This window comes from Nelumbo lutea, chromosome 2, assembly GCF_056320005.1.
Source record: "Nelumbo lutea isolate HS-2025 chromosome 2, American lotus-T2T, whole genome shotgun sequence".
NCBI classification, from domain to species: Eukaryota; Viridiplantae; Streptophyta; class Magnoliopsida; order Proteales; family Nelumbonaceae; genus Nelumbo; species Nelumbo lutea.
Window position 1 is genome coordinate 29620814 of NC_142685.1, and position 16881 is coordinate 29637694.

Consider the following 16881-nt stretch of genomic DNA (forward strand, 5'->3'; position numbering starts at 1 on the left):
CATTCAAAATGGGGGAACGTTTGCAACGTAAATTAGATGCAAATTTTGCACACAAAATTGATCAATGTAAAACAAAAGTGATCACAATCGAAACCATTTTTTAAGAATGCAAAATCTATTAATACAAAGTTAAGCTAACTTTATATTTTCGTGAACCATGCATGTTTGTATTTGCACTTCTTACTATCACAAAGTAATCAGTCACATGGCAATGCCAAGTGGCTTCATTCATAATTTCTTCTGTTTTTCTATCTTTTTTCTTTTGGTTAAGTCTTCTGTATTCAGAATTTTTATTTAAATTGTACTACTTTTAAGTTTATTTAGATTATAAATTATTCGAGTTTGATTTTTTAAATAATTTTTCTTTTTTCAAAGTATTTTGGCATTTATAGTTAATGAGATTTCAAAGTATTTTAAATAAGTCCTCGCTCCTTGAATCGTCATCCGACGAAGAAAGCGAAACATCACGACTACGAAAACCACAAAACAAAGTACAGGGCCCATTTCTTCTCATCAGGGGCTTTGACACCAATTCCCCTCTCTATACCCTGTTATCTTCTCCATTCCTGAAAATCAGCGGTGGCTGCATTGAATTCAGGCGGAGGCACGAGCAGCCGGGGAGGATTTTACGATTCATGTAAGTGAAATCCCTCATTCTTTTCTTGATTTCTCACTGTTTTTGAGTTGCGATTATGCTGTTTTTGATTTCTATACCTTGTTATCTTCTCCATTCTCACTTTTAAAGGGAACAGATAGATTGAAAGAATCGAACGTAAAATTGAAGAATTATCCAATCCCTGTTTCGGTGGTACAGGCTACAACAAGCCTCAGGTCTTCAGAGGAGCGCTCGGTCTCTCGCTGCCGACCCGCAGCGGGTTATGTGAACGCATTGTACAGGGGGTTTTTGACGGTACGATGACTTGCTGTCAAACGAGGACTTGCAGAATCGTTCTGTGGAGGAATCGTTCTCAAGCGAGGACGTCTTCTTGAGTTTTGCTTCTTATCTATCTGATTTCTTTTCTCAAATTCAAATGTGAATCGATTCAGGGGAGGCCGAGGCGCTCCTCCTTGACTACTTATTACTGTTAGTCTTTTACCGCAACGTACAGTTGGATTGGTGGATCCAGGACCCATTCAAAGGGATTCATTCCCAACTAGATTAGGAAGCTAATGGACGGAAATTTCCTTTTCTTCCTCAAATTCTACAGAGCCTGTTGTCAGACTAAGCACAGTATCCCCAAGAGTTGCAAAGAATTCAAACATCGATGTGATAGCTGAATTTACAAAACCAGTCTTTAACTTTGAGGCCTCGGCAGTAGATGTTAGAGGGGGAACTGACAAGGCAGGGTCCAGGTGCATATGGTCGCACTCAAAACCATTCAAATCGCATTTCCTTTTTTGTCTGTTCTCCGTCTGCAAGGAACGGAAAACAGAGGAAATTGGAAAGAAGAAAGCGGGGGAGAGAAAAGGGAAGGGGAAGAAGAGAGATCGGGAGAAAGAGAGAGAGAGGGAGGGAGGACTACAACGGAAGTCCGTCACCACTGCAACAACTACCACTGCTGCTGTTCGGAGGGAGGGAGGACTTCAACGGAAGTCCGCCACCACTGCAACAACTACCACTTGCTGCTGTCCGTGTATCGTAAGGTCCGGGAACCAGTGTTTTTCTCCTAATGGGGTATTTTAGTAATTTAATACATTCCTACATCTAACTTAACGGTCAACAGGGATCTTTGTGGTCATAGTACATAGTACAGGGGGCATTTGTCGCAAAACAAAGTATAAGAGGGTCTTTGTCACGGACCCCATAGAACAGGGGGATCTTTGTAATTTACCATTTAAATAAACAAGAATGGAAATACAAAAATATTGTCTACATATTTAAAAAGCTAAAATATTGTCCACAAAGTTAAAATTTGTGGATATTGTCCGTAACAAAGTAGTAAGTAGAGGTAATACAAACTTCAATTAGATAAAACCAAACTCGTCGCCAATAGGGGTTTATGTAGAAGACTATCACCAAACCCAACAACACCATTATATAAGAAGCTATAAAGCTTACAACAAAGGTGTTCATGTCCATGTCCATGTCATCAGGAACTGTTTGCATAGATGGTGGTGCCTTAGAATTGTTTGTGCAATTATTCTTCTTTAAGGGTTCTCCACAAAGAAGAGGGTTGCCCTCATAGCTAGTTTCCCCGAATGTTGCAAATTGTCCTTTTCTCTCTGGAGTCCTTCCGGATAGGTTGTTATGAGCCACATTGAAAATCGACAAAGAGTTTAGCTCAATCATCTGAGGAGGGATCATTCCTGTCAAATTGTTGTAGGAAAGGTCCAAACTCTCTATTTTTCTCAGATTTGAAAAGCTTGGTGGGATTTGCCCATTTAAATAGTTGTGCGACAGGTTCAATGCCCGAATATCACTTAAATCTCCAATTTCAGGTGGGATATTGCCTACTAATTTGTTGCCAGAGAGATCAATTCCAGACATGAGCTCAAGAACAACACCCTTGTAAGTTTCGGACCGGAATTTTGTTATGAACTCCACTTCTACTTCCACCACGACGTCTTCATCATCAAAACCAAATTCAAATTTAAATAACATACTTTTATATGTATATATACCACCAAAACTTGATGGATTAAGCTCAACTTTTGAATTTGTTCTATTTGAGCTTGATTCTCCATTAAATGGGATGTTATTTAAGCAAGAAGGTATCGAACCTGAGAGAAAGTTGTGAGAGAGTTGCATTATGTTGAGATTTTTCAACTGGCACAATTGAACTGGAATTTGACCTTCAAATTGATTCCCTTTCAAAAGCAGGGCATTTAGAGATGAAAGCCCACCAATCCATTCTGGAATTCCACCACTTATGTGATTATCACTAATGTCCAATGTCACTAAGGAAGTGATGTTTGAGAATGCATTTGGCATTGGTCCTTCCAACCTATTTTTCTGAAGATGCACATGTTCTAAATCTTGTGGGCTAAAGCAAGAAGGAACCGAGCCCTGGATATCGTTTTCAGAGAGATCCAAATATCTGAGCAGATGTAGTTGACAAAACTCACTTGGAATTGATCCTTCAAGATGATTATTACGCATAACAAGAGACTGAAGATATGATAAATTTCCCAACCATCTAGGTAGTGGACCGGAAATGTTGTTATAACTGATATCTAAATCAGATAATTGCTGGGAACCATGCAACCAACTATCTGAAAGATTTCCACCAAAGAGATTGTGATCCAGGTATAACGACGTCAAACTAGTTATGTTTGTAATTGTAGGAAGTATTTTTCCATACAATTTATTGTACGACAACTTGAAAAGCGCTAACATGGAGCATCCCGTGACCAAGTGCTCTGGAATTTGACCTGATAAATTATTATTGGAAAGATCTAGAACCTGTAACCATGCCATATTACCGATTGATGGAGGAATTTTTCCTTCAAAACAATTTTGTGATAGTTTTAAGATTCTCAAATTTGGAAAGATGACACCGATATTTATTGGGATTGAACCAAAAAAGTTATTGTTAGAAATGATCAAACTAAACAAATTTAAACAAGGATGAGAAGGAAGAACAAGAGGGCCTGTAAAGGAGTTATTCGTTAGATTTAGATAGCCTAATTTGGTATTGTTTTCTAGCAACCAAATGGGAAATTCCCCCGTTAAGTTGTTGTTAGAGAGTTGAACTACTCTCAACTCTTGCTGGTAGTAGAAGAAATTCGGAAAAGCACCATTTTTGAATGTGAAGCCTGATAAGGCAAGAAACTTCAATTGGAAGGATGGAACCCAGGTTTGATAGTCGTCGGCCTCAACTATTAGCCCGTTATCTTCACATTCAAATGAGTCAAGTTTGGAAAGGTTAGCGAATGAATGAAATGAAAATGAACCTTGGAAGCGATTATGTGAAAGAGAAAGGTATTCAAGAGAAGTGAGGCCAGCAATGAATGATGTGTCAAAGCTTCCTTCAAATTGATTGTGAGAAAGATCCAATGCGCGAAGGGATGTGAGATTTCCTAAACAATGGTTGACACTACCCACGAAATCATTGCCTTTAAGATCCAATTCCTGGAGGTTCCTTAGTTTGCACAATCCTGCATGATGATTCAAAGAATATATATAAATTAAATAATGATTATGTATATAACTAATCATGTATTATTTAGAGGGAGCATAAGAAATGACACAAAAATAGATCAATAGATTTTTGGTTTGCCAATAATTAACTTACCTTTATGTGGTAGTTGAGTGCCATTGAGTCCAATAGCTGAAGCAATTGATAAGAACTTGAGAGAAATCATTCCCCCCATGTTCTCGAGAAATTTGTTGTTGAGCGTAGAATAAGATAAATCTAATAGCTCCAAGTTTCTCAAAGTATCAAACTCTATAAAGCAAAAAGATGAAAAATATTAATTTAGAAAATATTAGTGATCCACTCATCAATATATATACAAAACTGTACTATCTCCAAGCAATTACCGGTGTAGTTTGCAATGTACAGTTCAATTAATATCATTAATTTAGAAAAATATAATCCAAGCAATTATATATTAATGAATCTACAATTGACATACCTTCACTGGTAATTGATCCACTCATAAATGGACTTTCACTGAGATACAATATCTTAAGTACCGGTGCAAGCAGGCCAATATACTGTATAATCGTTGTGTTAAAATTGTTGTCATCTAAGTGTATTTCCTCCAACTTGTTAAACCTTTTGAGACCTGAAATAAAAGCAGAAAACGTCAACGCAAACTACACGTTTATTTATATATATATATATATATATATTAAATAATTTAAAAGTAGCCAAAAATATATCTAATAGTTACGTAATTATTGCTGGAGCAACACCATAATTGAAACTATTGTAACACTAATCCAACACTTGCAACCAGCTACTTCTACAAATTATTAATGAATGTTAGGAGAAAATAAGGAAAAAATATTATATATCAATAGAATAGACAGAGAACCCAAGTTTATGAATTTTATGGTGGAGATTATTTAAGATAACATATGCATTAATCTTAATATACCTTGGGCAGGAGTAAGGTGTGATGGGGCCCATCTCTAAATAAAATGGATATAAATTGTGGCATTTATGACATGTTCCACTTTACATGAAAGCTGCGTTTGAGAGTGTTTTTCCTTTTCTTTTTTTCACACAGACTTTATAAAAGGGCTTTTTCAATACAAGGTAAATGGATGCACGTCCATGATCCTTGGAAGTAAGCTTTGCCAAAAGAGCTTTTATACGTACCTTGGATTGCTTGAGCACTGCCATTGAATCTATTCGAACAGAAATCCAACATTTGCAAGTTCTCCAGACCGGCAAGTTCTGCACATCATTAATCATTAACGAAAGTTGAGAGTATAATTATATATAAAGATAATATGGGCCTCATCTGAATTCAATATACCTTCAGCAGGAAAGTTCCCTTCCAAAAAGTTATCATGGAGAGACAGAATCTTGAGGGATTTGAGGGCACCCAAAGAGCGCAGGATGCTGTTGTCGAAATTGTTAATACTCAAGTCGAGAACCTCCAGCCTCTTTAATCTACCCAACGGTTCCAGCCCTGCAATAAGAATAAATACATCCATCTTAACGGCTGGATATTAATTATAGGTTTGTGGATTTTAGAGCCATCATCCTCCAGCCTCTTTAAGCTTTGCCAAAAGAGCTTTTGTACGTACCTTGGATTGCTTGAACACTGCCATTGAATTCATTCCCACTCAAATCCAACATTTGCAGGTTCTCCAGACCGGCAAGTTCTGCACATCATAAACCATTAATGAAAGTTGAGAGTATAATTATATACGTGCCTCATCTGAATTCAATATACCTTCAGCAGGAAAGTTCCCTTCCAAATAGTTATGACTGAGAGACAGATTCTTGAGGGATTTGAGGGCAATCAACGAGGTAAAAATAGTGTTGGTGAAATCATTAAAACTCAGATCCAGAACTTGTAGATTTTTGAAGCCTGAAAGAGTTACATTTCCTCAATGTTATATATATGTCGTGCAAAATAATTAATATACTAATAAAATTCATTTTGTGAAATTAAAGCAATGTAAGTGTAAGCAAAGTGTACAACTAAAATGAAGAGAAAATTAAGGAAAGAAGGCAAAGAAGATTGTATGTACCATTTGCAGGAAATGTCCCGTTTAGATGGTTATATGCAATGGAAAGAGACTTGAGGGATTTGAGGGCAACCAAGGAGGTAAAAATAGTGTTGGTGAGATCATTAGCACTCAGATCCAGAACTTGTAGACTTTTGAAGCCTGAAAGAGTTACATTTCCTCAATGTTATATATATATATATATGTCATGCAAAACAATTAATGTACTAATAAAATTCATTTTGCGAAATTAAAGCAATATAAATGTAAGCAAAGTGTATAAATAGAATGAAGAGAAAAAACATACATCAAGAAACCTGAAAAGGAAAGAATTAATATAGTTGAAGCAAAAAAGAATTAATTAATTAACAAGTATATATTTGATTTCATTCTTATTAGTACATGTTCCAAATACATGTAAACAATGGAATTGAAGCATTTCATTAATTTTATAGAAAATACTTTAGCTATTAATAATTACAAATTAATTAGTAGGAAGGGAACACTCAACACAACCTGACATCATTCTTAGTTACAGCTAAACTAATATAAAGATAATAAATTGGTTAGTAATTCAAAATAAAATCAAAGAAGGCAATGTCTTAATTAAGCAGAAAAGCTTCTGGTAAGGATTAAATTCTCTAATTGTTGGTCGGATATATCATTTTTAACATCAGGATGTAAGACTGATTCGCAACCTTGTCTATACTTGTCTAGATTACAAATGGATGCATGGCCAATATCATTAGTGGAGTCAAAGAAGCTTAATTACGTAATTATTGCTGGAGCAATGTCATATTGTAACACCAATCCAACACTTGCAACCACCTACTTCTACAAATTATTAATGAATGTTGGGAGAATTTTAACATAACATATGCATTAATCTTAATATACCTTTGGCTTTGGCAGGAGTAATGTGTGATGGGGCCCATGGGACGGCAAGCCGTTTTTCCTACAAGTAAACTTTACCAAAAGAGCTTTTGTACGTACCTTGGATTGCTTCAACACTGCCATTGAATCCATTCCCACTCAAATCCAACATTTGCAACTTCTCCAGACCGGCAAGTTCTGCACATCATTAACCATTAATGAAAGTTGAGAGTATAATTATATATAAAAATAATACGTGCCTCATCTGAATTCAATATACCTTCAGCAGATAAGTTCCCTCCCAAATTGTTATGACTGAGAGACAGATTCTTGAGGGATTTGAGGGCACCCAAAGACGGCAGGATGCTGTTGTTGAAATCATTCCAACTCAAGTCGACAACCTCCAGACTCTTTAATCTACCCAACTGTTCCAGCCCTGCAATAAGAATAAATACATCCATCCACCTCGCTCTCAACGGCTGGATATTAATTATAGACTTGTGGATTTTAGAGCGATCATCATCAGACATCAGATTTTAATAGCTAGCTAGCTGGCTCAATATGTTGTCTTCTCAGTGTCTCCTCAGCATTGTTTTTATTACAACTTACAATTCTAAGCCTATACTCTATTATTACCTTTCCCCCAGCTATAATGTGTTGACAGTCATGCTTTAATTACCTTCTTCCCTCAATTTATAAAACATTAAAATCCGGAATGGTTTAATTACCTTTCCCATGCATATATATATTTAAAGTAGATGAACTGAAAGACGACTATAAAACAACGAATTGCAGTTTTCTTAATTAATTTGCAATACCTTCATTGTCTGCCAAACCTCCAAACCCGTTGTTAGATAAGTCAAGATGTTGCAGCTCTTGAAAGGGAAGAAACAAGCTGGCATTTAGAAGCCAATTTGGTAGATGTGCATCATCATATGACCGACTTCTGGTATGATTGAGAGAGAGCTGGATGATTCTGCCAGTGGTGAGATTACATCGAACTCTCTCCCAGGAACAACAATCATCATTATCATCGTCCTCAACCCATGTTGGGAGACGACCGGAAGAAGTATCATCATCATCAGTCCATGGAACAGACGCCTTGAAAGCTAAAAGAGCCATCTTCTCCTGCTCCAAACATGCCATTGATTCATGATGTTGATGATGAAACAGATGAAGCAGCAGCATAACAATAAGCCATGCCCATAATGTTCTCATCCTCAAAGCCCACTCCATGATTTTGAGAAATGGATGGATTTCCCCTGTTTCAGCTTTCTAACTCCCCTCTCCTATATATAGCTAGCTGTAACTAGAGCGAAATGAATAATAATCTTTGTGGTCTACATATTACCACAACTTCTACATCTTACAGACTTGAAGTAAAATTGGAGTCTCTTTTGTTCCTGAAATTGAAGTGATGGATAGAAGTAAGTCCATATATGCTCATGGTTGCAAAATGAAAAATTGTAGTTATTTTACATGACTTGGAACCAGAGACTCGTCAACGGTCCATATATGTATGACTTCTGACTTTGAGTCATGGCTGTCCAATTATTGGACCATTTTCTTAAATTTATATTTTATTAAAATTAAATCTTCTACATGTTTTTTCATTCCCTCTTTACTTGACGTAGGAGCATAGAGCCCATTAGCATTAACCATGTCATACGGTGGATGTTACCAATGCACGGTATAATGAATTTTCAATACATACCTTCACTAGTGATCGGTCCTCTCAATGGATTTCCATGGAGACTGGTGCAAGCAGGCCAATATACTGTATAATTGTTGTCACTTAAGTGTAGGTCCTCCAACTTGTTAAAGCTTTTGAGATCTGGAGTCAAAATAGAAAACACCAATAGAAATGACAAGTTTATATTAAAAGATTTGAACACCTAATCAAAGTAAATAGTTTCAAAGTAGCCAAACTCTAATAACATTTACTACCTAGCACTTAATTAATAATGAAGGTAATCAAAGAAAGAACTATATATTACAGTATTACTAGTTGATTATCTAGGAGAAGTTGAATAGAACTATTATTTAGTATATCAGGGACCTAGAAGACCGGCTGATAGGTTAAGATAGCTTTGCGTCTTGAGAGCCCTTACGATAGGTGAAGATGGTTGATATAAGTTTTGTTGGGGTTCTTGGTTGGGGGACAGCATGAATGAAGTTGGGGGATGCCAACACTATTGTTGTTGATCTTATTAGCATTTTAGTCATAAAAATCCATTATTAAAAGGGTCATTTTTGTTCCATTCAAGTGTTGACAACTTTTACTCCAGGTGAAAAAGTTAGTTATCCACCTATGAGATGGGTATCACTAAATAAACAGATGGCTAGTGTCCCAATTAAAGAAATAGAAGAAACACTTCTCACTCGAAAGAAGGGGCTAAGTAGAAAGCCTAAGCAACAGAAGTTTGCTAAGTTTTATTAGCAAAAGGAAAGGGAAGCTTCTCAGCAATACAAGAGTAATCAACGCAATGTAATATGTTACAATTGTTCCAAGAAAGGCCATTATGCATGTGAATGCTGGTACAACAAAAGAAAGCCAGCTGAAGGAAATGCAGCAACGTCATCCATCCAACAAGGAGATGAAGGAAGTGAAGAAGAACGAGAAGCCGAAGCCTCTTATTGTATTATAGAGCTATATGAGCATGGCTACTCTGTTGAAGATTATTCAACAGTGTCGGCACCAAATCCTGGAGTAGTTGCTCAAATCATATGATAGGAGATAAATAGAAGTTTCAATCTTTGTCAGAATATAAACGCAAGCGAGTTGTAGTTACAACTAACAATGCAAAACTTCCAATTACCCATATTGGTCAAGCATTACGCATCCCACGATTCAACAAGGAAGAAGCACAACTCCAAAGTGTCTACCATGTATCAGGTATGGAAAAGAATTTATTATCAGTATCTCAATTAGCTACGTCTAGTAATTATGTAGTGTTTGGTCCAAATGATGTTACAGTTATATCGAAGAATATATACACCAAAGGCACCAGTTATGGAAGGACGAAAATTAGAATTTATCTCCGTAACATCTTCTGAATCAGCTTATGTAAAAAAGGATCGACGTAATGAAACCGCTGATCTTTGGCACGCAAGACTTGGCAACGTTGGATATAATAGGCTCAAAGTAATGATGGCAAAGTCAATGTTGAAAGGCCTCCCTCAATTGGAAGTACGGACCGACATAGTATGTGATGGATGTCAATATGCTAAGACAAACCAATTACCATATATTGAATCAAAGTTTCGAGCTAAACAACCTTTCGAGCTCATTCACTTTGATGTGTTTAGACGAGTGAAGCAAGAATCAAACACAGGGATGCGGTATATCATAAAAATTGGGTCGAACAAATATAATAAGGAAAAGAATCAGCTAAATACGTATTAGTGTTCAATAGAAAAATAAGAAAGAGAACAATAATAAACATCATTAACAGAGTAAGAGTCAATAGAAAAAAGAAAAAAAAAACTATTGTAACCTTCAGTAGCTCAAAAAAAAAAAAAAAACCTGAGATGACTTGAAATAGAGAAATAATAAACATCAAACATCAAACCGGAAGATCTGAAAAAATGAGTTTCCAACAATAAATCAAAAATCAAAAACTAAATATAATTACAATCATTGCAGATTAGGAACAAATCAAAAATAAAAAATAACATTAATGAGTTCCCAACAGTAGTAAAACAAAAGATCTGCTTCCTAACATAACACCAGAGAGTTCCCAACTACAAAAAATGGAAGATCTATTGTAAACACAACAAAAAGCCAGGTATGACGAGTTCCAACTTTAAAATGAGAGATTTGGTGCTAAGATCTAGAACAATGGTGAGATGGCGCCGGAGATGCTAGATCTGGTGTTGGGATCTGAAGGGGGAACTCGCTCAATGAAAGAAGATGATGGTAAGATGAAGGGAGAACTCATAAAACGAATGAAGATAAAAACAATACCAAAAAGAACAAAAATCTCAAAGGGAAGCCAGATTTAAGCTAAAAGAAATTACTGGAGATGGCGTCGAAGAGATCACCATTGGACAGCGTGTAAGAAGAACATGACTGTCTTCAAGGTTCTCTCGATAATGTTTTCTCACAAATGGCTAAATTTTCTTTTCCCACTGGGGTCTCACCATTTTGGTGCAACCCCGCATATCGATTTTTGGGAACCCACATCCCACCTCTTTCTCTCTCAATCCCAGCTTGTCTTTCAAAACAAACATATGAAAAATAGAATATTCTTTAAAGATGCTTCCCATCTCATCTTTTTCTCAAAAACCAAACGGACTATAATGATTAAAAGATCAAGAGAAATCTGATATTGTTGGACAAACACAACCTAATTAAGATAACAAATTTTAAGGAGGCCGCTAGGACTGTAATCGGATCAGACTTGGATTGGAGGTAGCAAAATCCACATATCATCTGATTACAGAGAACTTGCTTCCAAATCCATCCGAAATTTGAATGGATTTAAAATTTTGGATTCGAATTTGTATCCTATTGGATTCAGATTTAATTCGACTTTGCTTTAACTTTTCTAAAATAATAGAAAAACTAAAATTGCATTTATTTTTAAAGTTTTATATACGATGGATTTTATAATTTTAAATATAAATATATAAAATTTATACATTAAAATTAATAAATATTATAATATATCATAATTCAAATTTTAATAAGGTTGAATGGGTCAAATCTGAATCCAATCCAATTATTAATCAGATATAAATTATAACATCTCAATTTGATCCGATTACAAAAATACATGATCAAAATAATCGTATCGAATATCGGATTGGAACTCATGGTTATCATCATTGACAGGACTAGTGGACACCCCTCCATCTAGAAAAGTTTGGGGCTAAGAAAACAGCCTAAGATACGAGATTTTTTCATTATGACAAGAAACCCCCAAACCCTAATATTAATAAAATAATAAAATATTATTAAAATAATAATAATAAATAGAGAAAGTGTTTATTAAATAATATTAAATTCATTTAGAAAAAATAAGAATAGTAACATATTAATTAACTAATAAGAAAATAATAATAAAATTTAATAAAATATAACAATAAATATATTATTCAAATAATAGTAATAATATAATGATATATTAATAAAATATTCATAAATTAATGATAAATAATAATATATTAATTATTAAATACTAATAAAATAATAATTATATATTCATAAAATATTAATAAAAATAACAATAAAATAATAATACAAAATTGAAAAATTTCAATCAATTCCAATTCCAACTCCAAATGAACCAAACAACAACAATAAGAATCCTATTCTATTCTAATTCCTAATTGAACCAAACATGTGTTTGAAGGGAGTGAGAGATCCATCGTATGGATGCCCAAATCTTGTAGAAAAGAATGGACGACTTTCAAAAAAAAATTCTCCCATTCCCACTAGGAATCAAATTCCCTATTTTAAAAAAAAATCATATTTTTCAAGGATCAATCTTGAACCATGAACCGGACCAGATTTGAACAAAGACAGTAGGAGAGGGAAATACCTGATACAGAGAAACAATATCTCCCAATAGAGGTGTTCACGCCCAAGGTAGTGACCAAAAACTGCTCCCACTGAAGATGGCGCAGTGCAGGATGGAGCAGAGTCAGTAGCATTATTCCAAAGAACCAGATCCTTCGCAAGAATCAACTGAGTGGCACGTGAGCACAACTTCCAATCAATCCTTTCACAAAGGGCTGATGTCAAGAATATTTCTTGATTTCTCCAAGAACAGGAGATCGAACTGGTTGGTGGCAGCTATAGGAGGAGAATGCTGATTTTTCTATGTCTAGAAAAATTTGCCCCCTCCTATATTTATAATCCTGAAGGGATCAACTTCTAATCCAATTAGGAGTTGCTAATCCAAATCATATTTAAATCAATTCCCTTCTAGGTGGTAAGGATAAGTCCTTATCTTATATGCAGATCAGATTAGCCTTTCCTGATCTGGACTCTCTGAGTGGATAGGGATAAGACCCTTATCCTATCTGCTAATCTAATCTCAGATTCGCCCTTTCAATTACTGATCAAATCAGCCCAGATCGAATTGGGCTTTAGGTTCAATAAGACAATATGCTCACTTAACCTTCCAAACTGCTGCCTAGTTGGTATTCCTTGTATGGCATGGAACCCAAACATTGATCTACACATCAACCACAAGGGTTCGGTCCAACCTTTGTTACAAGACCTAGCCGAATTCACTAGAAAGCCTAGTGAACCCCTTGAGTCCATCACATGGACTCTATGGGCCCAACACTTACACTAAGTGGTCATTGGGCCAAGCCACCTTGTAACACCCTAGGACTGTGGGCAGATGCAAGATTAGCCCATCAGGTATAACCCTCGATGCTCTTACACTTAACCTCTCAGTCCATAATGATCAAACACTGCCCGACAAGAGAGGACCTCTCCCTTGGTTGCAAGGAATAGTGCTGCAATCTCTACTCACATGGATCCCAAGAATTAAAACCTTTCGCAAACGTTTAGAAAGAGTGCATCCCCGATCATTACCTTTGTTCGACAAAGGGGCTGATCTTGTCACTATGATCACCCACTCAGATGAACTCTTGAACCGTCCCAACATACCCAGGTTTTGACCCCTGCTAAGGATCTCACTAATTAGCATATCAAAGACAACCCAATCTGACACCTAGTGTAGTATCATAATTGAGTCTAGGGGTCAGGTGTAACTTTTCAATTTTGCCCATCAATCTCCGAGGTTCAGGGCAATACTGGAAATCTGATTCGGTTTAAATATTCAATTAATCCTACACCGCATGTGTCTTGCGGCTGAGACAGGCCACCCCAACATTTGTCAGCACACTAGTGTCAGCCTTGGCAAGATAAATCTCCCCAGACTTATCCAACGGCTGTGAACATTCTAAACTAACACAAGTCTCATAAGTGTCCAGTTTAAGGGTATTACACAGTAACACACCACAAGAACACGAATCGAACATGTACTTTATTCATTTACAATAAATTCATAAGTACATCATTCTGATTGGAGCTAAGGGCATACAACTGTCTAACAGCTCCCACTTGCACTTAGGTCCAATCTGGTACAAGCCGGAGTCCCATACTTTCCACATGTTTCTCAAACACTTTCTGTGTCAATGGCTTAGTCAATGGGTCTGCTACATTCTCTGCTGATTCTACCTTCTGAATCAGGGCATCCCCTCTACCAACAATCTCCCGCATTACATGGTACTTCCTCTCGATGTGCTTCGACTTCAAGGGGGCTCGTGGCTCGTGGCTCCTTAGCCTGAGCAATCGCTCCATTGTTGTCACACAACAACGGGATGGGTGATGTGTTGGATGAAACTACTCCCAATTCGTAAACGAAGTTCTTCATCCACACGGCTTCCTTGGCAGCTTCACTTGCGGTAATGTATTCGGCTTCGGTTGTGGAGTCTGTCGTGGACCCCTATTTACTGCTTTTTCAGCAAACAACACACGATCCTATCGTGAAAATATACACAGGTGTAGACTTTCTATCATCTGGATCCAACTGAAAATCAACATCAATATACCCCTGGATCTGTAGTGAGCTACCGTCGAATACCAGACAAAACTCTTTTGTCCTTCGAAGGTACTTAAGTATGCATTTCACAGTAGTCTAGTGCTCTTGCCCTGGGTTGGCCTGAAATGTGCTTACTACACTCACTGCTTGAGCAATGTCAGGAAGAGTGCACAACATGGCATACATGATGCTCCCTATAGCTGAGGCATAGGGAATGTCCTTCATGCCCTCAATCTCCTCAGAGGTCTTGGGAGACATCTTCTTGGAGAGAATGACTCCGTACCTAAAAGGAACATTTCCTTTCTTGGAGTTCTCCCTACTGTATCTCTTGACAATTTGTCAATGTAAGCATATTGGGATAATCCTATTATCCGCTTCGATCTATCTCTGTAGAGTCGAAGACCCAGTATATAGGAAGCTTCTCCAAGATCTTTCATGGAGAATTGTTGTGAAAGCCATACTTTCGCCATAGTTAACATTCCTACATCATTCCCAATGAGTACAATGACATCTACATACAGAACCAAGAACATAACTGAGAAACCTAATGGTTGCTGCATATAGATATCTTCTGTAAGATCTTCATTTAGGAACACAATTTTAACATCCATTTGCCAAATCTCGTAGTCATGGTATGCTGCTACAGCTATCAGAATCCTAATGGATTTAAGCATGACCACGAGCGAAAAGGTTTCCTCATAATCGATGCCCTCTTTATGAGTGTATTATTTTGCCACTAGACAAGCTTTGTAGGTCTCAACCTTGCCATTGGGGCCCTTCTTCCTCTTATATATCCATTTGCAACCAATTGCTTTTACCCCGGGGAACGGATCTACTAGAGTCCAGACTTCATTAGCCTCCATTGAGTCCATCTCAGCTCTCATGGAATCTACCCACTTTTGGGAGTCTATGTCCAACATAGCTTCCGCATAAGTCGGGAGATCCTCCTCACTAGTCAAGGTTTCCACCAGGTAACTATCCTGGTCATAACCAAAATGGATTGGTAGCCTGGATACCTGGGCGGATCTTCTATATTGGTCACTACCTGAAACTTGTGGGACACCTCCCACTACATCCGAGCTCTCCTCATCAAGAATAATTTCCTGATGATGATTGTTCAAGATGTAATCATTCTCCAAGAATTGTCCATTTCGACTGTAGAACACCTTCTGCTTGTTTGAGTCATAGAATAGGTAACCCACAGAGCCTTTTGGGTAACCCACAAATAGGCAACGACTGGTCTTGGATTCCAGTTTGTCCGGACTTGTTCTTTTAACGTGTGACGCACAACCCCAAATCTTCAAGTGTTGTACACTTGATTTCTTTCCGGTCCAAAGTTCATAGGGAGTCTTTAGAACCGATTTGGTTGGAACCCGGTTCAACATGTATATTGCAGTCTCCAATGCGTATCCCCAAAATGATGTGGGTAACTCTGAACGAACGAGAAGTGACTGGACCATATCCAATAAGGTCTTGTTCCTCCTTTCTGAAACACCGTTAAGTTGTGGTGTAGCAGGAGGAGCCAACTGTGATACTATTCCGTTGACCTTCAAGTAGTCCCTGAACTCATCAAAGAGATACTCGCCACCTTGATCCGATCGAAGGGTCTTAATTTCTCTCCCTAACTATTTCTCTACTTCTTGTCTAAACTCTTTGAACTTTTCAAAGGATTCAGACTTATGTCTCATTAGGTACATGTAAACATACCGAGAGAAATCATCGGTGAATATAATGAAATACACGTGCTGGTTATGGGTTCTAACGCTCAGGAGACTACATACATCAATATGTATAAGGTCAAACATGCCTATACATCTTTTAGGCTTACCGTTAAATGGCCTCTTTGTCATCTTACCCTGAAGGCAAGGCTCACAAGTGGAAAGATCTTCTACAGTTAAAAAATCCAAAAGACAATCCTTTACTAGTCTTGTGATTTGGTCAATACTGATATGGCCAAGTCGGTAATGCCACAGGCACGTGGGATTAACTGTATCACGTACTCTTTTCTTGGGGTTTTTAGCCAATATAGTTTCAGCTATGTTAGTTTCTAGAGAAGGATGTAGAACATAGAGACCATTCTCCAGTTCCCCGTATGCGATGAATTTGTTGTTTCTTTTAATAGTAATCATATTATTGAAAAAGATAGAATATCCATCTACACACAGTTTAGAGACAGAAATCAAATTTCTACTTAAATTTTGCACAAAAAGACAATCTTTAAGTACAATGGATCCCTCTCTGAAAAATAACTCTACGGTTCCAATTGTCGTAGCCACAATGCTTGCAGAAGTCCCCAAGTAGACCATCACTTCA

The 16881-nt window shown here is 37.0% G+C and overlaps 1 protein-coding gene and 1 long non-coding RNA gene across 3 annotated transcripts; one reads left to right on the plus strand and one right to left on the minus strand.

Moving 5' to 3' along the window:
• Positions 1 to 419: 419 nt before the first annotated feature.
• Positions 420 to 1226, plus strand: LOC148869525 (uncharacterized). Its single transcript, XR_016108268.1, has 2 exons — positions 420 to 637; positions 746 to 1226. It is a non-coding gene; the product is annotated as an uncharacterized LOC148869525 (long non-coding RNA).
• Positions 1227 to 1789: 563 nt separating this feature from the next.
• LOC148869526 (cuscuta receptor 1-like) lies at positions 1790 to 11307 on the minus strand. Of its 2 annotated transcripts, XM_088973914.1 has the most exons (14): positions 11024 to 11307; positions 8718 to 8837; positions 7822 to 8406; positions 7284 to 7439; positions 7124 to 7201; positions 6155 to 6292; positions 5854 to 5991; positions 5705 to 5782; positions 5431 to 5586; positions 5271 to 5348; positions 4579 to 4731; positions 4236 to 4388; positions 2722 to 4098; positions 1790 to 2565 (listed from the first exon to the last, which is right to left on the minus strand). In XM_088973914.1, the coding sequence occupies exons 3-14, from the start codon at positions 8237 to 8239 to the stop codon at positions 1907 to 1909; spliced, it is 3582 nt and encodes a 1193-aa protein (XP_088830040.1). In that variant the 5' UTR covers positions 8240 to 8406; positions 8718 to 8837; positions 11024 to 11307; the 3' UTR covers positions 1790 to 1906. The 2 variants fall into 2 exon arrangements, with proteins under 2 accessions (XP_088830040.1, XP_088830039.1); XM_088973913.1 differs by having other exon boundaries at positions 1790 to 4098.
• Between the last annotated feature and the right edge of the window lie 5574 nt (positions 11308 to 16881).